The 27328-nt window shown below is 42.0% G+C and overlaps 1 protein-coding gene across 3 annotated transcripts in view; it reads right to left on the bottom strand.

The window, feature by feature from the left end:
- adam12b (ADAM metallopeptidase domain 12b) overlaps positions 1–27328 on the bottom strand; it is a 328163-nt gene that overhangs the window by 248741 nt on the left and 52094 nt on the right. For all 3 annotated transcript variants that reach the window (XM_055646711.1, XM_055646710.1, XM_055646712.1), the window contains one exon: positions 16604–16677. In XM_055646711.1, coding sequence (XP_055502686.1) covers positions 16604–16677 — 74 coding nt within the window. The remainder of the gene's footprint in view (positions 1–16603; positions 16678–27328) is intronic.

Raw genomic sequence — 27328 nt, 5'->3', positions numbered from 1 at the left:
CGGATGTTGATGCACGGTGTTGCATAATAAATTAGCATAGGCAATGTTCGTGCGTCACCGTGCGTAACCATGCGTCACCATGTGCTACACTTACGCCGTCAGTACGTCAGTGTACGCCACCAGTACGTCAGCGTGCGCAAGGGATAGGTCACGCAGGTGACGCGCGAGGATTTTGAGCATGCCAAAAGCCTGGGGCGCCACGCATTACCGCGCGTCACTGCATACACCACCACGCCTCACCACGCATCATGACGCGCCAACCAATTTTTAGGATGTCGCGTAAATGACTCGCAAATGCCGCCCAAGTCGGACAGGCCCTTAAGTTCTTTTAGCAAGTTCTCATCATTATCCATGGTGCTCTTCCCCAGAATTTATCCTTGGTTCCTTGCTATTACTCATCAACTTGCAGTTCACAACCATTCAAATATAGAAACAAGGAACTGCAGATACTAGTTTACAAAAAATTACACTTCTTGCTGAGCAGGTCAGACAGCATATCTGGAGAACATGGATAGGTGATGTTTCGGGTCAGGACTATTCTTTGGACTGATTGGACTAATGGGGGGAAGAGAATGAAAGCTGGAAGAGGGGAGGGGCATGAAAAAGAATGGCAGATAACAGATGGATACAGGTGAGGGGAGTTTTTGATACACAGATGGTTGGACAAAGGCCAGAGATTTTAAAAAAAACAGGTGCGTGACAAAAGGATCAGAGTCATAAATTATGAAGCAAGAGGAAGGATTCTAGGTGGAAGGTGAGGATGAAGGGAAAACAGATGCAAGTCCAGGTATGGTACAGGGGAGAGGGGAAGAAAGAGGGGATGAGGGTTAGAGAGTATTGTAGTTACCTCAAAGTGCAGAATTCAACATTCGTAATGCTACCCAATTGGAATAGGAGATGTTGTTCCTCCAGTTGGCATGTGGCCTCACACTGGCAACGGAGGAGGCCTGGACAGAAAGGCAGCATGGGATTGGGTAAAGGGGTTAAAATGGTTAGCAACTGGGAGATCCGGTAGATCTCGGTGGACCGAGCCCAAGTGTTCAGCGAAGTCTACCCTTGGTCTTGCCAATGTACAAGAGGTTGCATCAGGAACACGGGATGCAGTAGATGAGGTTAAAAGAGGTGTTGGTGAACCTCTCTCTCACCTTATAGGACCCAATGAATTTCCCTCCACTAACACTCTCGTCCGGCTGGAGGAACTTGTCCTCACCCTTCTCTTTCGACTTCTCTCACTTTCTTCATGTTAAGAGTGTGGCCATGGGCACTCACATGGGTCTCAGCTATGCCTGCCTTTTTGTTGGTAACGTCGAACGCTCCACCTTTCAAATGTACAATAGCACCATTCCCCAACTCTCTCCGTGCTCGATCGGCAACTGCAGCGGGACTGCCGCTACACCCTTGCAGAACACATTAATTTAATCAACTTTACCAATAACTTCCACCCAGCCTTCAAATCTACTTGAACTATCTCTGACACCTCTCTCCCCTTTCTTGATCCATTTGTCTCCATCACAGGGGACAGACTATCGACTGATGTCGACTACACACCTACCAACTCCCACAGGTATCTTCCTCTCACCTGCCTCTTGCAATGACACTATCCCCTACACTCAATTTCTCCGTCTCTGCCACATCTGCTCCCAAGATGAGGCTTTACATCCTAGGACATCCAAGATGTCCTCTTTCTTCAGTAAACATGGCTCCCCCCTATTGTCATATATGTAACCCTAACTCGCTTCTCTTCTGCGCCCCATAGTCCTGCTCTTACTCCCCCCCCCCTCCCCCCCAGGCAGAACAAGGATAGATTTTCCCTAGTCCTCACGCTTCACCCCATCAGCCTCTGCATCCAACACATCATTCACCGACAATTCCCTCACATCTTCCCCACCCCCATCCTTTCCGACTTCCGTAGAGACCCCTCCTCCACATTGTCTTGGTTCACTCTTCCCTTCCCACACAAACAACCCCCTCCCCAGGTACTTTCCCCTGCAACCACAGGAGATGTAACATCTATTCCTGTACCTCCTCCCTCACCTCCATCCAGCTACAGCCATCCTTGCCAGTGATAGACGTTCACACACACTTCCTCTAACCTCACCTACCGCATCATGTGTGCCCAATGTGGCCTCCTGTATGTGGGCATGGCCAAGTCTAGACCCAGCCACCATTTCACTGAACACTGATGCTCAGTCCACATGGCCAACAAATCTCCCGGTTGCCAACCATTTTAACTCCTCTTCCCATTCCCATACTGACCTTTCTGTACTTGGCCTCCTCTATCGCCAGAGGGAGGCCACATATAAACTGGTGGAACAGCTCCTCATATTCTGCTTGGGTAGCTTACAGCATAATTGTGGCCAGATGAGGGATTACGTGAAGACCCCATCCAGCACGCATGCGCGACATACTTCAAAGCAGCGGTGTGGAATCACAGAAAACACAATAATTGAAATAAACATAGTAAAGATAAGGAGAACTAAGATACCAGTTGATCTCTATAATTGAGGATGGGAGCGGAGGGCATGTAATCCCTCATCGTAACTCCTCATAAAATACAGATCAAACTTCAAACTGGTAAGTTCTCGTTTAATCTTACTATTTTACTTCGGAGTCACGTGAGTGACTACGTGAAGATTTTAAAGCTCTGTGATTTCAAACCGTGTAACAGTCCATACTTCACTCGCTGCCGAAGTCATCCAAGGGAGGAAGTATGTTATCGTAATCAAACCTGAATCTGTTTGTAAAACAACAATGGTATTATTTGAAAATAATAACAAAGAAAAAAATTCTCTCTGCAAGTGAAACCGGTTTTAATGGCTTGCTGTGGAATGTTTGAAAGTTCTTCCCATGGACCACCCCGCTGTTACCAGGTTAGGTCCAGTGGCACATCCATACTGTTAGCCGCTGATGTGGATGCTGCTCTGGTGGAGTGAGATGTGTAAATATCGGTATCAACACCAGCAGCTCCCAATACCTGTTTGAGCCATCTAGAGATGGTTTTACTCGGTACCCTGACCCAGTGACTTTTTGTGACTCACCCATTTTGTTTCCCTCGGGAATTTTAGGTTGTGTTGATACATTGAAGGTGAGTCATGACATTTAACGGTGGTCAGGTGGGTACGCCCAGAATTCCATAACGAGTCCTGAAGTTCCTGGTCTACTCTGTTTTACCAGCTCCTGAATGGTGAATGTTATTTGGTTTGATGTTACGACCATATTGTCCAGTCTGAGTAGATAAAAGACTGGACCCTTATGCTGAGACTAAGCCATCAGCATGGCTGTATACAGGGTAGCTGTTTTCAGAGTAAGGGATCTGGCTGGTGGCCATCCCTTAGGTATGTCAGGACAATGCTGACATCCCAGATCTTGGTATATCTAGGTCTTGGGGGTTTTGAATAGAAGGTACCTCTCATTAATTTGGCCACCAGTGGACGAGACCCTATGGCCTGTTTCCCTTGGTGCCTGTCTTAGATAGGCTGACAGTGCACTTCTAGCACATTTGATAGTGCTATAGTTCAGACCTTCATCGTGGCGAAGGCTGGCCAGGAACTCTGGTACATAGGTATGGTGGTTGATTAGTAGGTTGTCTCTGTTCTCGAGCAATATGTTTCCCATTTTCTTTACTGGAGAGATATTGTTTCTTGGTGGAAGTCGGTGAGATGCTGTCATCGTCTCCATGGTCCTATTTGACAATCCCAGGTCCATCAAAAGATATTTTTGGAATCTGTAACCCAGTAGGCTTATTCTGTTATGGCATGGGTGACTTTCACCTGATACAGGGTGGATCAGTAGATCTGGTCTGCTGGGAACGGTCATGGGTTTCAATGACCCTGTCTAGGACCACTGGGAACCATGGCTGTGCAGGCCAGTCGGGTACTACCAAAAAGTCCGAAGCAAAGTTCATCTGTATTTTGCGTAGTACCTGACTGATGAGGCAGAAAGGGGGGGGGGGGTAAACATAGAGATTAGTTCCCCCCAGTTCAGCAAGAATGTATCCATCGCCGCTGCCTCTAGGTCTGGTTCCCAAGCAACATACATCGGTACGTGGTGATTCAGTCGGGATGCAAAGAAATCGATATCTGGTGTTCCATATTGCTATGTAATTTCAGCAAATACTTTGGGGTTTAACATGTCTGCCACAGTATTTAGCTTACCTGGTAGGTAAGTTGCTGATAGCCAAATATGTTTGTCGACTCACCATTACCAGACTGTGTTGATCAAATTATCACATGATATCGATTTTATCCCACCCATGTGGTTAGTATAGGCCACCACTGTGATATTGTCAAATTGTAAACGAACATGCAGGCACTTTTGAACAATATGCTTTTAACCCATAGAACGCACCCAACATTTCCAACTTGGTTTTATGTGCAGTGTCTGTAGTAGTGATGACTCTAGATTAGGCCATCTACCACCTGTTCTGGATATGGGTTATTGATAAATGATGGGACTGGAACTATGCCAAATGTTCTCTTTCCATCATTATAGGTCTGAAATAGACAATTTCATGGTTCAGTAAAAGTGACCTGCATGTTGTTTAAAGCGCTAGCACCTTTGCTCTAATGCAAAGGTCCAAGTTAAGTAGCTGATAACGCTGCTACTAATTTCCCAATTACTCTTGCCACTTTGTCGAATGGTTGGTTGATTGTTAACCATTAATTTGTTACAGGTTTGTGCCAATTCTGCTGACTTTTCTTTTGGCAACGTTATAGACATGTGGACTGAGTTAATTGAATACCAGATAGTCCATAGTTGTGGATGGTGTCAACGTAGATTTATCTGGATGTATGACAAAGCCCAGATTAAATACGTTTTTAGTAGCTAATGCTGTTGAATTAACTAATTCCATGGTTTTGTCTATTGTTAAATATCATCGACATATGCCATGACAATATGTTTCCTTAATAGTGTCAGGGCTGGTTTAAAAATCTTGGAAAACAGTTTTGGCTCATATAGGCCATTAGTCTATAATTTGTACTGCCATAGTTACCCAATCCAGGTAAATTTTGTTAGGTATCTCCGATGATCTTTATGAGTGGGTACTGAAGAGTATACATCTTTTTAGTCGATGCCTACCATAAAGTATCCTTAGGCAATCCATTGTTTGACAGTTGCAATGTTTTCCATTAAAGTGTGTATTCCTGACGAAAGTATTCAATGTGGTTAAGTCAATGATAATGCGACATTGACCATCTTTTTGGGTTTTAGTAAATTTAATGGAAGTTCAAAGGTTCATATTTAGACTTCTTTATGACCTCTTTGTATGTAACATATCCAGTTCAGCTTGTCCCTCATGTTTTCTTTAGTAAGAGGGTAAAACCCCTTTGGGGTGCATGCTGAACTGGTGGCAAGTTTTTCTTAAATTCAATTTTTATCCTTGAATACCTTTTGGTATATAACTACCGAGTGTGATAGTTCTTCATGCTTCCAAAAACAGGTGTAGTTCCCCCCCCCCCCCCCCCGTTAGCACAATCCCCTCACCTTTTATGTGATGGTAGGAACCAGACCCACCTACCTCCACTGTTGTTTGGTGGTGTGTTCATTTCTTCGGTTTCTGGTTCCTTGTCTGTCGGGGTCGTGTTGTTGGGGGGTGGCACATTTTCCATGGGGCCCGCTCTGGGCCCTGTCCCGAAAGACGAAAGACTGTGGGGATGGTATGCGGGCCCGAGCTTTCACCAGTACCATGAAGTAGACGCTTACTGGTGGATGCGTAGAGGTACTGCCATCTGGGTTTTGCGTGGTTTGCTCATTCCAGGTCCTGCCCTCATGAGGCCGGATGCCTTGGATTCTTTGTCCAGATTTTATGCTTGATTTGGTAATTCTTTGCCAAATAGCAGGAACTGTGGTTCTGAGGTCGGCGTTCTACACAGTCCTGCGAATTTTTGAGGTTGAGGGCAGGTCTTATGACCTCCTTCCGGAGGTTGTTAATCACATACTGTGTTGCACAGTAGAGCCAGGGTGATTTGGCATGTCAACCCTGTCCATGGAATGAGCATGTGAAGTGATAGCCGACGGCAGGGGTATCAACATTTTTTGTAATTTTAAGTTTTTGGGTTTAAATACCCTGCACAATGTACCCCCAGTAATGGCAGGCACATTGAGCAAATGCAATTTTGGGGAGGCGTGATAAAGTCCAACACCTCAATGACTACCTGTCTTGGAGAGGTTTAAAGGACAGGTAGTAAGCTGCCACCAGTTTAGGCTGTAACGGTGTTGCCACGTAGCGGTTCGCACACCCAGCAGCTCTTCCTGGTCCCGTACCTCAAGCATACTCCCGATTTTGTTCAGCCTGTGACCCCTCTTCTTGACCAGCCCAGTCCTGATCGCCAACGCTCCCCTCTGTTGAGGGAGATGCGATGGCCAGTGCTGTTAGTGCACTGGAGCGGGAGTATTTGTGCTCCCTTGGCGAGCTTGCCCCAGCTCCCGGAGCAAGTCTCGCTGGAATTTTTGCTCCATGAGCCTTTCCAAAAGGCTTGAAACGGTCACCTTCTCGATCTCGGGCGGTAGTCTGCCGTGCCGGGCTCTGCTGAGTGAACCGGCCGGTCCGACCTCCGTGTGCCGGTCTCCAGCCCGCTGCAGTTGGTCGCCAACGTTCCCTTGAGCTGTGCTAGCGGCGCTGGGCTTGGCTCGGAATGCTGTCGGTGACTGTGGACCGCAGCGTTGTGCGGTCCAGGTGCCACCGGTCGCCCCCCGCTGCTGGAATCCCCCTGGTCCATTTCAGCCCAACGGGGAACGACCTTCCTTGGTATTTTCCCGTTCTGTTCCTATTTAAAATAAAGCAGAACAGGGTTTCGAAAACACCATGTCCTCAGAGTAAGATTTGCTTACCTGAAGGTCCGTTTTCAAATTGTTGCGGGAGAGCTCGTACTCCCGTCCATCGCTGTGCACTGCGTGAGACGTTATGTCGCGCATGTGTGCTGGACGGGGTCTTCACATAGTCACTCACGTGACTCCGAAGTAAAATCTTTTCATTGTACACATGACAAAAAACTAAACTATCCATATTCTCATGTTCATGAGTGGTAGCAGCAGAAGCAGGGCATTCGACCCATCAAGCCTACTGCGCCATTCAATCATAGCTGATCTATCTTTCCCTCTCAACCCCATTCTCCTGCCATAACCCCTGACACCGTACTTCTCCAAGATGCTGCCTGACTCACTCAGTTAATCCAGCAGGTTGTCATTTTTTTTTCACAACTATTAAAAGTTGTGCTTTGGGTTCATACCCATGCCTCGACCAGGTTGACATCCATTTACCCCTATGTGGCCTCACCCAACTGCACTTCAGCTACTGCTGAAACTGTCCTTCATGCCTTTGCTGTTTCTAAACTTGATGATTCCATTGAAGACCACATTAATTTCCCTTGATCTATTTTCAGAAGAAATTGTTAGCCACATCCTGTTTTCTCACTCACATTGGTCCTGTGCACCCTCAGCCCTACGGTTACAGGTTTACATTGATGCCTACATAAACTATGCTTTTATTTTTTAATTCTCATTCTTTGGTCTCAAACCTTTCAACCTTTGAAATCTCCTCCAGTACAACAGCAATCTGAGCTATTGATGGCCCTCTGACCATCCTCATTCCCACAACTAATCACTACACAGATTGTGCCTCCAGTTCCCACGAGGAAAATAAATCTCTGTGCCTTTCCACCTTATTTAATAAATGATTTAAAAACACAGCCTTTGATCAATCTTCTGCATATATTGGCTTATGTGTATCGGTATTAATTTTTCATTTGATAATTCTCCTTTGAAGTGACATGGAATATTTTTGTGGTGTGAAACCCAGAAAACAAACTGAAGTTATCTGGGCCAAACTTTCATAGCTGTATCTGGTTGTCCTGAAGGAAGCTATCAATGTTTAGACATTTCTCCTTCAGCATGTCCCAGGAAACATGAGGGCATCTCTCCCATTCCCCCCTGTTGCACGGTGAGACAGCATCATCTTTCCCAGCTGGCATTTCCAGCATTCCATGGGGAATTTATCCTCCCCCAATCCACACCAATCATGTTTATTATTTGTTCATTGATCCAATCACATCAGATGCCTGTGATTTGCAGAGAAAGTTAATTTGTTTTTAATTTTACCAATATTAATGTTTTTTTAATATAATTTCTCAGTTTTTCAATGCATTTGCATTTTTTTTATTTCTTTAGAGTTCAATTATTTATTACACCACCTATGAGAGACATTTTTTTTTAATGTTTTAAAATCTCCTGTCTTTGATAGAGGCAAAAGTCTGTCGCCAGCTGTGCCTCCCGTCAGGACCACTCGCCTGGGGCAAGGGCCTGAGAAGTGTGCTACCCGAGACCCAATCACACATCACATCAAGCCCACACTGGGGGTCATGCAAGCTATCACATCCATATCAGCCCAGCTAAATGCAACCATTTTGATTCATGCGAATGCATAAAATTAGTATTTCTTTTAAAACTGCTTTTATCAAACCATGCATTTTATATAAATATTCTTATAACACACACACACACACACACACACACACACACATGTGTGTGTGTGCATGTGTATAATATATGTACACATGTATATATATATATATTTATATATACACACACACTCACACATATTTACATTGATACACATGTACACATAGATACATACACACACACATACATACCTGTATACACACACACACATACATACACATATACAGATAGGTACATACACATACATGCACACATGTACATACACATATACGTACATACACATATACACACATACATGCAGAGAGAGAGAGAGAGAGAGAGAGGGAGAGGGAGAGGGGGGGGGGAGAGAGAGAGAGAGAGAGGGGAGGAGGGAGAGAGAGAGAGAGAGAGAGAGAGAGAGAGAGAGAGAGAGAGAGAGAGAGAGAGAGAGAGAGAGGGAGAGAGAGAGAGAGAGAGAGAGAGAGAGAGAGAGAGAGAGAGAGAGACACACACACACATGAAACAGCCGTGTGATTTTTTATGCAATGTGTTTAGTAACATATTCTGCTTACCAACTAGCAATATCTGATATAATGTAATTCTGAAAGAATTGTATGCAAAACACAAAATCCAGACACTGAAAATTCGATGTGGCTGAATACAAAAAATAGCAAAAGAAATAAAGAAGTAAACAGAATAAGACAAAGAGATGAATTGCATTAAGTTGAGAGAACTACAGTATTTGCATTTACAGATAAGTAGTATATTTAACTCAACCTATCAGCAAGAATACTTACTGATAATTTGAATAAGAAATTTGAAAATTAAAGTGGTGAATAATAATTTGAAAGTGAATGGATAGCAAAGCTAAAATCTCTTTATGTAAAAACTAAATTTAGGAACAAAAAAAGGTAATTCAACTCTCTCCAGTCAAAGTCTTTTTTTCTGAATTTATGTTCAAGACAGATTAGTCTGGATCAGTGCCAAGTGCATATCCTTCTTCCCTAATCAGCAACATGGCCATTTCCGTCTTGAAAGCTTCCACAGATTGTATGCTTTAGCAGAATATATTCCATAAGTTTACTAACCAACATGTCAAGAAGAAGTTGGATCTTAACTCATGTCCTGCTTCTAACTTCCTTAGTCTATAACAATGATCCCTGCTTCTTTATTTCCTGTGAGGGACTAGTGCCCAGAGAGAGATTAACGCACAGGAGGCAATTGACCTCGAGACCGATCTTTTCTTCCTCTGTTTAGACATACTTAGCAATTTGCCCAAGAAGCAACACTGATGTCATTTGTTGAGGGTTTTTTTAAATGCTCGCCCTCTATCCTGTGGAGGACATTTGGGAAACATAAAGAGGAAAGGAAAGAAGGATGTAAAACTTTTCGATGTTAAGACTTGAGATAATAAATCACGGGTCACTGAAACAAAACTAGGTGAAATTCTAAAGTTTATTGCAAATATATTTAAGTTTTGTTACTACAAAACAACTGCTGGTACATTGTTTTAACTGTTTTATAAATTGGTCTTGAACAGGAGAATGAATGTTGTTTGATAATAAACCCAGAAAGTAGAAAAAGTTAGAAATACTCAGGAGTTAGAATAACACAAATTTATGCACCGTGGCCCAAAATGGATATTAGCTAATGTATTAACTCTTCTTATAATCCAGAATATTAAAGTTTCCCCCCCAAGAGCCTTCTGAACTCATTTTATCTCCTCTGACCCATCTGCAGAGTGATGAATCAAACCATATTGATATTGGGGCTCCCGGCAGCCAACCCCCTTCCCACCCATGACAATAGACAATAGACGCAGGAGTAGGTCATTCAGCCCTTCGAACCAGCACCGCCATTCAATGTGATCATGGCTGATCATCCCCAATCAGTAACCCGTTCCTGCCTTCTCCCCATATCCCCTGACCCCGTTATTTTTAAGAGCCCTATCTTGCTCTCTCTTGAAAGTATCCAGAGAACTGGCCTCCACCGCCCTCTGAGACTCACAGCCCTCTGAGAGAAAAGTGTTTCCTCGTCTCCGTTCTAAATGGCTAACCCTTATTCTTAAACTGTGGCTCCTGATTCTGGATTCCCCCAACATTGGGAACATGTTTCCTGCCTCTAGCATGTCCAAACCCTTAACAATTTTATATGCTTCAATAAGATTTCCTCTCATCCTTCTAAACTCCAGAGTGTACAAGCCCAGCCGCTCCATTCTCTCAGCATATGACAGTCCCGCCAACCCGGGAATTAACCTTGTAAACCTACGCTGCACTCCATCAATAGCAAGAATGTCCTTCCTCAAATTATGAGACCAAAACTGCACACAATACTCCAGGTGTGGTCTCATTAGGGCTCTGTACAACTGCAGAAGGACCTCTTTGCTCCTATACCCGACTCCTCTTGTTATAAAGACCAACACACCATTCGCTTTCTTCACTGCCTGCTGTACCTGCATGTTTACTTTCATAGACTGATGTACAAGGACCCCCAGATCTCGTTGTACTTCCCATTTTCCCAACTTGACGCCATTTAGATAGTAATCTGCCTTTCTCTTTTTGCTACCAAAGTGGATAAGCTCACATTTATCCACATTAAACTTCATCTGCCCACACCCCCAACCTGTCCAAGTCACCCTGCATTCTCTAGACCCGGGTCTCTGGTGCTGTAAGGCAGCAACTCTACTGCTGCGCCACCTATCCATGCGAGGGGAAAGATTGGGAAGGTAGATGGATTCAGACTCAAGGTGAAACATCACATAGCCCAATAGATAGGTGCCTTCCTAAATTAAAGCCCCTCTACAAGTCTACAGATTATTTTAGAAAAAATAAGGGATTGTTTTTATATAACAATATCACATACCCACATTTTCTCCAATTGGAAAATAATGCTTTTTTTGCAGCAATAAAATATCCCCAATTTTACATAACTAACATGCAGCCTCTTGGCCCTGATTGTGAATTTGTGAATTCTAACCCCTAAAAATATGACAAAGTATCTTCACATTCAAATTTAGAAGAACTCTAACTCTGTCATTGGCATTAAACTGTGTAAGTAATTACAATAAAAATATAGCTATTTCTGCACCATTTTGGCTTTCATCTTCTTTGCTACATCCTGACAATTTATGAACTAAGATTTTCAATTTGTTGTACTTAGCTTGGGCTGTAAAAGGGGAGCGGACATTCATGAAAACAAAAGACAACTAGAATTATTCCTTTCCCTAAGATAGACACAAAATGCTGGAGTAACTCACCAAGACAGGCAGCATCTCTGGTGAGAAGGAATGGGTTCCTTGCCCTTTCCAAGTACATACCAAATTCCATTTTGACAGAATATGTCAATGCTCATCGGAGCAATTAACACAATTTGTACATGAAACCAATGAAGGGATGTAATGCATAAACTTAATCGAGCTGTGTTGACCTGATTTATCATAATTAGCAGCTACAAAACCATTACATTTGCCTGAATGATAATAAAAACGAGATGTATGCAGGGTAAATAATCCATTAATGGCGGCAATTAACTGGACTATTTTAGCAATTTTATAGGGCCTAATCATTGCAAACAAGGAACTGACAGAACTCTGAAGGATGGCAGTGGAAACTGTTGTCCAACTGCTTTCACTTGCCTGTACCAGTTAAGCAATGACTCACCAGGAATAACAAGATGCATATAGTTTGTTGATCAAAAAAAGGTACAGGGATTGAAATTGCATGCAAACCATTCAGACAAACACCCAAATTCTTCGGCCATCAACACTTTCCTGCGGCACAGTTCCTAGGATTTCAAATGCTTTCCATTACCTGGATTAAATCAATATTTGTAAGGCAGAACTGCAGAAGCTGGTTGAAATCAAAGGTAGACACAAAATGCTGGAGTAACTCAGCGGGACAGGCACTATATCTGGAGAGAAGGAATGGGTGACGTTTCGGGTCGAGACCCTTCTTCAGACTGTCATCTCTCATTCAAAATCAGGACATCACATCCAGACCTAATTCTCTCTTTATGCCATATTCACATATGTACCTTTTCAATGGGGCTCAGTAGACTGTGGAGACAGAAGAGATTGCAGATGCGAATCTGGAGCTAAAAGTAAACTTCTGGAGAAACTCAGCGGTTCAGCAAGCAAGTTATTGATGCAACATTTCAGCCCAAAATGTTAATCATCACTCTCTCTCCACAAAAGCTACCTGACCCATTGAGTTCCTCCAGTGGTTTGGCTTTTGCTTCACAGAGAACATTTATGTCCATGAATCCTAGCTCCATTTTATTGGAACACAGGCTAATTATAGAAAATGTCATGGTCTACCACGGATGTTGACTAACTTGTGCCATATTTTCCTGGCTTCTGCAGCTCAACCTAAATAAGGTTTTTGAGCTATAAGAAATAAAGCCTTTTAATCCACAGCGAGAGGATGGTGACTGTAGGAAGGTAACGTGACTGCTAACGATTTGAATAATTTAATTGAAAAGCAAAAAGATAATTGAAAAGCAAAAAGATAATAAAGTTAATATCAGTGGAAAGTTAAAAGTTTCAGAACAAAGGGAATATATTTTCCAAATTTTATTTAACTCAATGATTCCTTTCCTTCCTGTAACAGTAGACATTAGTGATAACATTTAACATAATGAATAAAAGCATTTTGCAAGACTTTAGTACTTTTAAGGGAGCTCTGGTTACCTTTGGCTATAACAGTTTAGACATACAGCCAACACAATGGATGCTCTCCCCGAAGATAGAGGGCTTGAAAGATTTATGGAGTATTTGACATATGATATTAATGTGTTTTAATTTAAACGCATCTCTCTGTAATGCTGAATTGAGCAATAATGAATGACAAGGTCAATGCTCTTAGTAAGATTCTGTTAATTCAAGTACATGATTAATTGTAGAAGGAGCAGGGTCAGTTTAATGAATGTTCCATTCAGTAGAACACTTCCTTGATCACCAGCTGATTGCTTAGTAACAGTGTCAACTGTAGGCTTTAGCATGGGCATTTGGGATTGAACCGACTGCTCCAGACTACTATGGACATTCCACTGACATGTTGCAGTTGTAACTGTATCCAGTAAGGCTGATTCTTTATTTACTTAAACATTTTTTTTGCTTATTTTGATTATCTAGCATAAGGGTCAAACCACAAGATACAAGCTTGTCAACTGTGTTTTGTCCAAAAGGCAAACATTTTATGCAGCTCCCCCAAGTATTTATTTTTACAACTTACTCTCATCTCATGTAAAGTCGTGATTTATTGTGAATTTGAGATAAAAGTCTAATTAATAAATTAAAATGAGAACGAAAATACAAAGTTTATGTGCAATTACTCATTTTAGTTAAATTGTGCATCTTCACAAATGGGCTGGATCATGTTGATCCATGGTTCTATTGAGAACAACCTCTGTGTGCAGTTCACTCTGGACTATAATGTGCATTACAGAGTACAGAATGTGCTGGAGATCAGATACCAGCTGATTTGATGTCCACCCCATCCCTGAACTCGCTGCTGGATTCAGAACTGGTTCATGTTCAAAAATTATTAACAATTTTCCCCATAGTCCACTCCGCTATTCAATCATGGCTGATCTATTTTTCCCTCTCAACCCCATTCCCCTGCCTTCTCCCTATAACCCCTGACACCCTTACTAATAAAGGCTCTATCAATCTCCGACTTAAAAATATCTAATGTCTTAGTCTCCACAGCCAACCATGGCAATGAATTCCACAGATTCACCACCCTCTGACAAAATAAATTCCTCCTCATCTCCTTTCTAAAGATATGGCCTCTGGTCCCAGACTCTCCCACTAGTGGAAACATCCTCTCAACATCCACTCTATCCAGGCCATTCACTATCCATTAAGTTTCAATGTCCCCTCCCCCCTCCCCCATCCAAGTAAGTACAGGCCCAATGCCATCAACCACTCATTATAGGTTAACCCAATCAGTCCTGGGACCAGTCTCATAAACCTTTCGTGTTGATACCAAGCTAAGGGATTGTATATATTTAATTTCCAGTTCTTCCGCATTACCCCAGTCATTTCTAGTGTGTCACCATTCTTCAGAATGTGGTCACTGAAGTTCGTTAAAAAAGATAAGTGAGGCTAGGTGTTTGTTTTTCTTATTTTATTTTATATGAATGATTTTATATGATTTCACCATTTAGTTTACGTAAAGTAAATGTTTTATTAAATTTTAGTATTTCAACATTTCTATAGAAATCTCATCAAGAACAATTGGAGACAGTGAAAAAAGCCTTCTGACAGTATGAGCTCTGAAAACAGCTTATCCATAGACTGATGGACCAAGAATGATGAACCATGACAGCTGAATCACTTGTACCCATCAACACAAAGTCCTTTCACGCCAACAATTAGCCTAAATATCAAGACCATGTATTCAGCTGATGAAGCAACAGTTAATGGAAGCACGCAGCCATTAATGGCCCTCAGACAGAACTTTATCGTCTATTTGCCTGCTGATTGCTAATACCACATAGCCTGAGTGCCAAATAGCTTAATACATATGAGAATAAAGGTCCAATGTTAAGGCCTCAGCTCTCATAATTTAAGCATTGCAAATACACTTTGTGCTTTTGTACATTGGAAAAAGAATTTCCACCCCAAATTATTCTGAAAACATAAATATACAATAATGAACAATTTATATTTGACCATAACCAAGATGCCACCATAGTCACCTCTGGAATTATGTTATAGTTCACCTATAGAAATATCATAGCTCACTTCTGATCAAGAGGGAAATGGCCATAACTTGTTTTTATACAATGAATCCTGCCTCGACTAAAGTATATCGAATTAACTGCTTAAACATGATTTTATCAATTCAGTTGCATTTCCTTTATCTTTTATTGTTTCACTGGAAATCTCATTAAATAACTTTTATAGTGCCTCTCTGGCATATAATTAATAGGAAAATGTGAGAGCCTAGAATGTGGAGGCATGCTTCAGGATTAAGCAAAGTTCAGAATAGTTGGATAATTGCAGATTTAGTTGGTGGCCCTCAAAAGCAATCATTTTTGAATTATTCTAATGCAGTCATAAAAAATAAAAAAATAAAAATTTACAATCAAATAAACTTAGATTGCAACACAGATATGTGCAAGGTGAGTACTTTAGCTTCTGCCATTTAAACTCTCTCTGAACAGTAATAAAAATGCAGATGTTGTGTAATTGTTGAAATGTTTAAAAATTATTATTTTTCCAAATTTGGGAACGGATGGAACACTAATTCAATGTTTTGTGTCAATACAATGACTTTGTTTCATGCTGCAGCAAGAGAATTCTATATCAATCGATTTTTGATGAAATCGTCATCACTGATTAAGATAGCTACTGTGATAGCCTACAGCAACTAATCCTTTGTATAAAGTGTACCTGTCTCATAAGAATAAACATCTGAAGTTATTTTTTTCTCTATCATCAGCTAGCTGCTGTTATGATTTGTCCATTTCAAAGGGAAATGGGGAGGATTCTTGGAAAGGCAGCTGTTGGTACTGTAAAAAATAATGTTGAAATAACTTACCATTCTCCACTCTGTGTGCATTCTGGTCAACAGTAAAATATGTCTCTTTTTAGTACAGTTCTATAATGCAATGAAGTTTTATTCCATTCTACACACTACTGACTTTATAAATCTGATAAGACAGGAAAAAGTCAAAACTGTAATCATGAACTGTAGAATTGAATATGATGTTTTCAATCAAGCATAGCTGCACTCATAGCAAGAATGTTTAATGAAATGTTGCAGTTCAAATTTATTCGGGCAAGACAAAGTTTCCACGGAATAGAAATTCTGTCATGTTGGAAGTGTGGTGATGACAAATAATATGACTACAGGTTTTAATTAAAAATGTAAAAGGAATAGTGTCATTAAGGCAGCGGGTCATTGTATTTTTCACAATGGTTGAACTTACAGTACATCTATAATGTCAATGCATACCCTATCTCACCTCACATGTTGCACAAGATCTTAGAATTTGTTGATTAATGCTTACTTAAGTTAAGTAATTTGAATTTAAATAGAACTATTAGAGTTACAATATATTTACCAGAAGCTGCACATCATTAAGCAGAACACACTCGTTGCCCCAGGCATTACATATGCCATCAATTTGTAGCACAGACTACATTAGTGGTACTCACTTATTTCTTTCAAGTTCGATGATCAGCTGTTTGCCTTCAGCTTCAATTAGGAATTTGGCCCATGCTGGATAGTTCTATGATAAAAATACATAATTCATTACGAAACAGAATTTCAAATAAACTGTACAACAAGAACTGTTGTTTGTGTGTGTCAGGGTTTATTTGAGGCAATGCTTAGTCTATTCATCAAGTGATTGTGGTTGTAGGACCAAAGAACTACACTTGCTCGTTAATATACAAAAGGACACAAAGTGCTGGAAGCAGATCATGCAGCATGTCTTGAGAACATGGACAGATGGTGTTTCAGGTCAAGACCCTTCGTCAGACCTCAGACTCGACCTGAAACGTCACTTATCCATATTCTCCAGAGATGCTGCCTGACCTGCTGAGTTACTCCAGCACTTTGTGTCCTTGTAGGTCATTGTGGGTTCTATCCAGCGATCACTAAACTGTGATGCATCTTGATAAAAGCTAGCAATATAGGTCAGAGAGTAACCCCACCTAGCCAATAACAGTGCTTCCATGGCAGAAAAGGCCAGATCACGATTCTAGGGATACGAAAAACTCTAGTGTATATTGACATGGCTGCAACATACCAGTGTATTATTTCTCTGAAGCAATGGAGAATACCAGTTCAAAGGTTGTGTCACATCAATGGTTATATTTGTAAAGTATGAACATAACAATGGTTAAAAAAAGCAACTGTGGGAAACGAGGCCATTTGTATTCTTGTTTCACTGACATTTCAGATCATATTGCCTCAAACCTGTAGGTTTTCTCACAGTGCAAAGGTTGAATTGCTACATCTTGAATTCAGTCAGATCCTGCAATGAATAATGGAAATCACGCTACTTTCTTTGAAGATAAATTTGCTCCATTAATTTTCCAACCTGAACCTATACATCACCTGCAGTATTGATGGGATAATCTGAAAATATTTACTGGTATTCTCTGTTGCACTATTGCCCCTAGCCCCCAATAAAAGTATGAAATGCCATTTTGCTTTAATGCTCAATTCTATGGAAACCTTGCTTGCCTTTTAACAAATCCTGACTTTCCACAAAAGCCAAATTCGTCCACTTTGAATGCTGATTTTATACCTGGGAAAGTCGGTGATATTTCTCTTGAAATATTGTGCAATATGGAAGAAAAAATCTTGTTATTTGATGGGTGATTCTTGTTTGACTTCCTCACTTGCTGCAAACACATTACCGATATTATGGTCAATGCATTTCAGAACTGAACCTCCAGGCCAAGCCTTTGTTCTTTCTTTGTATTATTTGCTTATGCATTATCATCTGCACTTGCCATTTAATCTCTCCTAACGTCAGCTTGTCACAGAACTTCCCCATTTTTCTGCACCTTAAAACCGATTTATCTCAAATTTTTCCCAGTTTTGATAAAACAATAGACAATAGAGTAGACAATAGGTGCAGGAGTAGGCCTTTTGGCCCCTCGAGCCAGCACCGCCATTCAATGTGATCATGGCTGATCATCCCCAATCAGTACCCCATTCCTGCTTTCTCCCCATATCCCCTGACTCCGCTACCTTTAAGAGCCCTATTTAGCTCTCTCTTGAAAGTATCCAGAGAACCAATCTCCACTGCCCTCTGAGGCAGGGAATTCCACAGACTCTCCACTCTCTGTGAGAAAAAGTGTTTCCTCGTCTCCGTTCTAAATGACTTACCCCTTATTCTTAAACTGTGGCCCCTGGTTCTGGACTCCCTCAACATCGGTAACATGTTTCCAGCCTCTAGCGTGTCCAAACCCTTAACAATCTTATATGTTTCAATAAGATACCCTCTCATCCTTCTAAACCACAGACTGTACAAGTCCAGCCGCTCCATTCTCTCAGCATATGACAGTCCTGCCATCCCAGGAATTAACCTTGTAAACCTACACTGCACTACCTCAATAGTAAGAATGTCCTTCCTCAAATTAGGGGACCAAAACTGCACACAATACTCCAGGTGTGGTCTCACTAGGGCTCTGTACAATTGCAGAAGGACCTCTTTGCTCCTACACTTGACTCCTCTTGTTATAAAGGCCAACATGATCTTCGCTTTCTTCACTGCCTGCTGTACCTGCATGCTTACTTTCATAGACTGATGAACAAGCACCCCCAGATCCTTTGTACTCCCCCTTTTCCCAACTTGACGCTATTTAGATAGTAATCTGCCACCGATATCAGGCTAACTGGTCTATAATTCCCCGTTTTCTCTCTCCTGCCTTTCTTAACAAATGGGATCACACATTAGCTACTCTCTAATCCACAGAAACTGATCCTGAGTCTATAGAACATTGGAAAATTATCACCAATGCATCCTCAATTTCTAGAGCCACTTCCTTAAGTACCCTGGGATGCAGATCATCAGGCCCTGGGGATTTATCAGCCTTCAGTCCCATCTGTCTACCCAACAACATTTCCTGCCTAATGTGGATTTCCTTCAGTTCCTCCGTCACCCCAGATCCTCTGGCCACTAGTACATCAGGAAGATTGTTTGTGTCCTCCTTAGTGAAGACGGATCCAAAGTACCTGTTCAACTCATCTGCCATTTCCTTGATCCCCATAATAAATTCACCTTTTTTGGTCTTCATGGGTCCAACTTTGGTCTTAACTAATTGTTTTCCTCTTCACATACCTAAAGAAACTTTTACTATCCTGCTTTATATTCTTGGCTAGCTTACCTTCGTACTTCATCTTTTCTCCCCGTATTATCTTTTTAATTATCTTCTGTTGCTCTTTAAACATTACCCAATCCCCTTGCTTCCCGCTCATCTTTGCTACATTGTACTTCTTCTCTTTTATTTGTTCTTCTCTTTAACTGTCCCTGATGTCCCTTGTCAGCCACGGTTGCCCCTTACTCCCCTTGGAATCTTTCTTCTTCCTAGGAATGAACTGATCCTGCACCTTCTGTATTATTCCTAGAAATACCTGCCATTGCTGTTCCACTGTCATCCCTGCTAGTGTATCTTTCTAGTCAACTTTATTCAACTGTAACACTGACACCTCCGATTTACCCTTCTCCCTCTCCAATTGTAGATTAAACCTGACCATATAATGGTCACTACCTCCTAATGGCTCATTAACCTCAAGTTCCTTTATCAAATCAGGTTCATTACATAACACTAAATCCAGAATTGCCTTCTCCCTGGTAGGCTCCAATACAAGCTGCTTTAGGAATCCATCACGAAGGCACTCTACAAAGTCCCTTTCTTGGGGTCCAGTACCAATCTGATTTTCCCAGTCCACCTGCATGTTGAAATCTCCCTTAACAACCACAACATTACTTTTGCTACATGCCAATTGTAACTCCTGATTCAACTTGCACCCTATGTCCAGGCTACTGTTTGGGGGCCTGTAGTTGTCCCATTAGGGTCTTTTTACCCTTACAATTCCTTAGTTCTATCCATCCTGACTCCACATCTCCTGTTTCAATGTCACCCCAAGGGACCAAATTTAATTCCTCACCAACAGAGCTACCCCACCCTTCTGCCCACCTGTCTGTCTTTTCAATAGGAGGTATACCCTTGAATATTCAGTTCCCAGCCCTGGCCCTCTTGTAGCCATGTCTCTGTAATTCCCACAACATCATACTTGCCAATTTCTACTTGTCAATTGAGCCTCAAGCTCGTCCACTTTATTGCTTATACTTCGCGCATTCATATACAACACTTTGACCTCCGTATTCACGTCCCCCCTCGCACCGCTCGCTATTGGCCCTGATCTTACTCTCTTATCCCTTCTTGAACTTTCCTTCCCATTAATTTGAGAATCTTTTGTAACTTTTCCTGTACTCACTTCCCCTTTAACTCCATCTTTATACTCCCAATTTGTCAATCCCCCCCCCACTATTTAGTTTAAACCCACATGTGTAGCTCTAGCAAATCTGCCTGCCAGAACATCGGTCCCCCTCCAGTTAAGGTGTAGCCTGTCCCTTTTGTACAGGTCACCCTTACCCCAGAAGAGATTCCAGTGGTCTATAAATCTAAATCCTTGCTCCGTGCACCAGCCCCTCAGCCACACAAAACATCGTCAACCTAACTCCTCACTTCTCTCTGCAAATGTTGCACATCTGGTAAGTATCTTTACCACTTTATTTATATTTCTCAACATACCTACCCTTCTCGCATTGTGCGGCAGCAATAAGTATAGCAGCCTTCCTTATTCCTAATCTTTACTAGAGTCAGATCAAGTCTTATTTAGCAACCTCCCACCCCCCCTCATTTAATAGCATACATTGGAGTGAGTCCAGAGGAGGAGGTTTATGAGAATGATCCCAGGAATGATTAGATTAACATATGATGAGCATTGAAGGCACTGGGCCTGCACTCGCTAGAGTTCAGATGGATGAACACACTGAAATTTACCGAATAGTGAAACGCCTGGATAGAGAGGATGTAGAGAGGATGTTTCTACTAGTGGGAGAGTCTAGGACCAGAGGCCATAGCCTCAGAATTTAAAAAAACATACCTTTAGGAAGGAGATGAGGAGGAATTTCTTTCGTCAGAGGGTGATGAATTTGTGCAATTCATTGCCACAGATGTTTGTGAAAGCTAAGTCATTGGGTATTTTTAAGGGGCAGAATGACAGATTCATGATTAGTAAGTGTGTCAGGCATTATGGAGAGGGCAGGAGAATGGGATTGAAAGAACAAAATAGATCAGCCATGATTAAATAGACTTGATAGGCTGAATGGTCTAATTCTGCTCCTACAACATGAATTTATCAGTTTATAAATCAGTGATCCTGTATCTAATGAAATGCATATGAATGTGTTTAATGTTCTCAGCCTAATATTGCCAAAGCATAATTTCAAAGTCTAAGAAAAAAAGCTCAACATTTTTTTAATCTTACAGAAAAAGTTGGCTACAAATATGTTTTTACTGCTCTATTCCTTGACTAGTCATGGGTTAAATAAGATATGTTTTGGTTAGTACGGTGAGAATATAATTGATCAATCTACTTTGCATCAGCATACTTTGGTTCATTAAACAGGAGAATTTGCACTGGTAAGAAATTAATCCAAAGTCATGATACAGCTAAAATATGCTCAGAGATTTTCCTAGAAATGAACTCTGATGCTGGAAATTGCCTGGATTCAACTGATTGATGTAGGAAAATATGCAGCAAATCGGATCAGCAGAAAACTGGGCCAGTCTCCCAAGTAAATCACTGACCTGTCGATTTTCCAGTACAGTATTTGTTTCACCACAGCAATCCCGATTGCTTGCTTGTGGAACCAGGAAAAAAAGTGTTCTTTTAACTGAAATCTATGGTGCACAAACTTGAATCAAAGTCTGCTTTTTCTTTTACAATCTTAGTTCATACTGAAAACTAAAACAGATGATATTATAGTTGAACATCTGTCTCAAGAGTAAATCCCACAGTGACGAAAAAATGTTCTTGTAGTTTGGATGAACTTTCTGGTATATATGGGTATTATAATTCTTCAAAATATAATTACCAAAAGGCAAAATTCAGAAATTATGAAAGCAGAGGTGTTTCCTTCAAATACACTTATGGAATATTGGTTGTAATTTTCCCTGGGTAACTTTTCCCATGCTGACTTTGTTATTATTTCACTGCCAAAACTAAAACCCATTAGATATGAACTGTCAAAAAAACTAGAACCTGAGTATAGACATTGGGAGGTCATGTACAGTTGTACAAGACATTTGTGAGTATTGTGTTCAATTGTGGTCACCCTGGTATAGGAAAGATGTTAAACTGGAAAGGGTGCAGAGAAGATTTACAAGGATGTTGCCAGGCTTCAAGGGCCTGAGCTTTAGGATGAGATTGAGCAGGCTAGATCTTTATTCATTGGAGCACAGGAGGATGAAGGATGATGTTATTTGGAGGAACAGCTTCTCATATTTCGCTTGGTCAGCTTACAGCCCAGTGGTTTGGATATTGATTTTTCTACCCAGGTAGCCCTGGCATTCCCTCTATCTCTATCCCTCCCCCCACCAAAGTCGCACCAGCTTCTCATTTTCACCCTACAAACAGTTTACAATGGCCTGTTTCCTTTATCATCGTTACATTTTGCATATCTTTCATTCATTGTTTTTTATCTCTCCACATCACCGTCTATATATCTCTCGCTTCCCTTATCCCTAACCAGTCGGAAGAAAGATCTTGACCCAAAACATCGCCCATTCCTTCTCTCCAGAGATGCTGCCTGTCCCGCTGAGTTACTCCAGCTTTTGGTGTCTATCTTCAGCTTTAGTTATATACAGATTAAGCATTCTTTAATTTTCCACTTTAGGTTTTCTGAGGACAGTCTGCTCGTAAGAGATTACTGGCTGTCAGTTATTTGATGAAAAAGAACCAAAGCACAGATCGCAAGATCATATTCCAGATGGGGACAAGGATGCCGAGAACATCGCCAGACAAAGAGTGTGCAAGAGGATGAACACAATGCTCATCTGGACCATATCATCCAATCCCACCATCACCCCATCTCTCCTGTTGCTTCTCTCACTATCCTCCACCCAAATAAATATCACAGCCGAAGCAAAAATTCAATCCGCCCCTGACACCAGGAAGCAATTAAATCTACTCCCCCTTCCCTTGGAACAGATAATACAGTATATTGGCCATTGGCACGTGTCAGCCACACCCCATCCCTATTGTCCAGAAAAATGGCTCGGATCAGAGATGAGTCATTGTGATTTACGACTCCAAAGATGCACATTAATTTCACAGCTGGGAAATGTAAAGCTACAAAAGCTTGAACAAGTTAAACTTGTTTTACAGCCCGATGCAAAGTTACAGTGTTTTAATAGTAACACTAGTTTAATTTAAACGATGTGTGATCCTTAATTTCCATATGATGGTGGAGATGGAATTAGGCACATCAACAGACAGGGAATGGAGGGCTGCAGGCAGATGGGATTAATAAGCGAGTTTGATTTTCCGTCTGCGTATGCCTAAGTCATAGGTCACTGGAGATAAACATTGGACCGAACCGGGTCTCCGGCGCTACAAGCGCTGTTGAATTGCTATTGGAGTTAGTGACACTAATTCTCCCTTCTCCACTGGTCCATGCAGAAATCTCAGCAATGGCAATCTAATGAATCATGGTCCGGTCACCCTCAACCTGGGTGTATGGGTTCCATTCTCACCCGGGCTGCACCTCCCGGGTTATACAGGGGCGAACTACGCACCCCTCTCCTGCATAACCTCAGGAAGCAGTTTTGTGAGCGGAGTCTCACTACCATCTCCGTCCCCTCCCGAGTTTCCCATCCGTGTCCAGGGGCGGCCAGAGATGACCCGAGGTGACCCTGGACTAACGGTACACTGACCTGGAGCAGTGGCGGCCCCAGGCTTACAGCCAGCGTGGAGAAGAAGCACTAACTCCAGCTCAACTCTGCTCCAACTCCTGCAGAACCCGTTCCCCGACGGGCCGGGAACTGTCAGCTGCATTGCTCGCCTTATCCAGGGGCTGTCGATTAAACCCCTCAGTGCCGGCAAAAGCCGAGAACCACAAAATGCTGCAGTAACTCAGCGGGTCACGCAACATCTCTGGAGAAGGGTCTCGACCCGAAACGTCACCTGTTCCTTTTCCCCAAAGATGCTGCCTGTCCCGCTGAGTTACTCCAACACGTTGTGTCTACCTTCAGTGTAAACCAGCATCTGCAGTTCCTTCCTACAGAGTGACCCTTGTCCGCAGGTAAAGGAGAGAGATGGGGAGAGAGATGGGGAGAGGGATGGGGAGAGGGATGGGGACTGGGATGGGGAGAGGGGTGGGGAGGGGGATGGGGAGGGGGATGGGACTGGGATGAGGGGGGATGAGGACTGGGGATGGGGAGAGGGGTGGGGAGGGGGATGGGGGGGAGGGGATGGGGGGAGGGGGATGGGGAGGGGGATGGGGAGATGGGAAGAGAGGGATGGGGGGGGGGAGGGGAGGGGATGGGGAGAGGGATGGGGGGAGAGAGGGATGGGGGAGAGGGATGGGAAGAGAGGCTCGCTATCGCTGATTCACTGCAGGTCCCAGACACCCCATCTCCACAAGAACTCCCCGGCGCAAGGACAATCCCCCCCCCCCCCCCCCCCCCCCCCCGCCCTAGACTGGAGGGAGGGACTGGGGGACATTGCCCACCCTCTTCAACCAATGTGCAAACCCTGGCACTCCCCGCGGAATGTTAAACTAAACACAACTGTGAGCAAAACGCAAACACGCACGTCTTTCACCCCCCTTCCCTCTCCCCCACCGCCTCTCCGCCGGTCCAGTCTCTCCCCTGTCTCCCACTCGACTAACAGAGTTACAGTTTCAGAGTGACAAAAGATGCTTTAAATTGTATAGTTGGGAGGTATGAGGACAGAACAAAGGGATTATCTGTAACAGGGTGGAGACTAAGAGAAAATAAATGATCAATGAGAGACTTAGAAGGCTTGTTTGCTTGCAATTGTTCTGCTTGCATGAAATATAAATAGTAAGGAGAGAAATGGCAACAGAGACAAGAGAAAGAAGTCCTGTGAAACACAAAACACTGCAGATGCTGAAAATCTGAAATAAAGGATGATGCCTGGAATACTCATCTGATTACCCAGCATCTGTGAAGATGGGAGAGAAACTGAGTTAACATAACAGGTTAATAACATTTCATCAGAACTGGCCAGTCAGTTTCAACAAATACAGGAAAATCTGGTTATCTGATATTCTTGCAATGATTGTGAATCCTGACACCTCATGGGAAGAGCAAATGAAATCAATGACATTTGCAGGAGATTCAACATCTTCTATCCTACCCACTATCCAAGGGCCCAAGTATTCCTCGGCAAAGTAGCAATTTACTTATACTTCTTCCAATTTAGTGCACTGCATCGGTGCTCTTGAAGTTGTAATACAAAAAACAAATGTAGATTGGGTGACTAAGTTTAGAGTTGCCATTCATTCTAATCCTCTATCTCACATCCATTCTATCCCTTGTCTTTAGCCTTTTACACTGTTCTTTGACCTTATAGTTGCCTGGTTAGAACAGTGTTTTGTACAATTGTATGCCAAAGAGTTAATGCCTGGAATATGTTTTCCTATGATTTCTGCACATTGATTTAGCCCCAATGCTAAATGTGGGACACTCTTCCATAAGAACACTGCCTATTTAGTCTTGTGGATGCTACTGATAGATTTCCTAATAAGGTCTAGTTAGGGGCTAAGGTACAGAGTTTGTAATGAGTGTAAAGACTATGAATATAGCGAGATTGTTCAAATACCAGCATGTTGCCCAGATTCACCACCCAACTTAACATATTTTTTCCCCAAATTCAGTCTGAATTCAAATTCAGGTTAATTGAACATATGCACCCACTTTGAAGAAAACCATTGAAATTCAAAGTGTATATGACTGTATGCATGTACGGGCATTCACCCTAACAGACCAGGAATAGACCTTTTAAACACACAATCCTATTTAAGTATTCTGTTAGATCATGCTTATCTACATCACAAATGTACCCCTCTTCCTTGGTTCCTTATCCTTAATATCCGTGTTTAACTCACTCTATTATAAGACCTCAGTTTTGAAATTCTCTATTGACCGAACTAAGTTCAACAGATTTTTGGAGTGAAGGTTCCAGATATTAACCATTATGCACGAAAAAGTGCTGCCTATAAATGTTGATGAAAAAAGTAAGCCCCAATTCTAAGATTATTCCCCCTCTTTGTTCCGGATCTCTCTCAAGGGAAAACAGTTTCGCTCCCATCTACTCTCTAAAACCTTTAATCATTTTAATTGCCCCATTTAAATTACCTATTGAATTTGCAATCACCTCCCTTTAAGTGAATATATTTTTTCCTGAGGTAAGATGTCCAGAATTGACCATACACTTCCAGATGGAGTCTAACCAGAGCTTTATGCAGCTGTAACACCTTCCATTCCTTTGTATTATTGTGCTCTTGAGATAAAAACTAACAGATCATTAACTTTTATATTTGTTCCTGCAGATCATCTTTAACAATTTCTCTATTTGGACTCCGAAGTCACTTCAGAGTGTTGGCAACTCCTCACCATTTAGCACCATTCAGCATTACTTGATTACAAAGTGGATGATGCATACTGGCCTCCATTTTCCAGCTTCGACCACTCCTTCAATCCATCCATGCACTTTTGCTCCAACGTGAACTATTCATTTTGTCTCCCAATTCAGTGTCACCAACAAACTGAGAAAATAAGTTCCCTGTTCCCTAATCTAAGTCATCCACAAATTAAGTCCAAGCACAATCCAGGACAGTTCCAAGAGGCACTAGTCACAAATAACTATTTCATCAACAAAAAAATATAACCTTAGTTGAAGATAGACAAAAATGCTGGAGAAACTCAGTGGGTGAGGCAGCATCTATGGAGCGAAGGAAATAGGTAACATTTCGGGTTGAGACCCTTCTTCAAACGTCACCTATTTCCTTTGCTCCATAGATGTTGCCTCACCCGCTGAGTTTCTCCAGCACTTTTGTCTTCCTTCGATTTTCCAGCATCTTCAGTTCCTTCTTTAACCTTAGTTGAATGTAATTCTGTTAGAAGTAAATTATATCAATACTTCTGGACTTTAAACGTTCATTTTATCAATGTTGCCTTAATGCTGGAGAGATAACATTCATAACCTCTAAAAGGGATAGATTTTTTTTTAAGGAAGAATCAGCAAACTTTTTTTTAAAAGGCAGGAATACATTATTTCTTGGAAAATAAGCAACAAATTAATATAATGCATGGTTTAATTAAACA

Source organism: Leucoraja erinacea, chromosome 15 (assembly GCF_028641065.1).
Source record: "Leucoraja erinacea ecotype New England chromosome 15, Leri_hhj_1, whole genome shotgun sequence".
NCBI classification, from domain to species: domain Eukaryota; kingdom Metazoa; phylum Chordata; class Chondrichthyes; order Rajiformes; family Rajidae; genus Leucoraja; species Leucoraja erinaceus.
The sequence above is the reverse complement of the archived record's forward strand: the minus strand, read 5'-3'. Positions and strand labels throughout refer to the sequence as shown.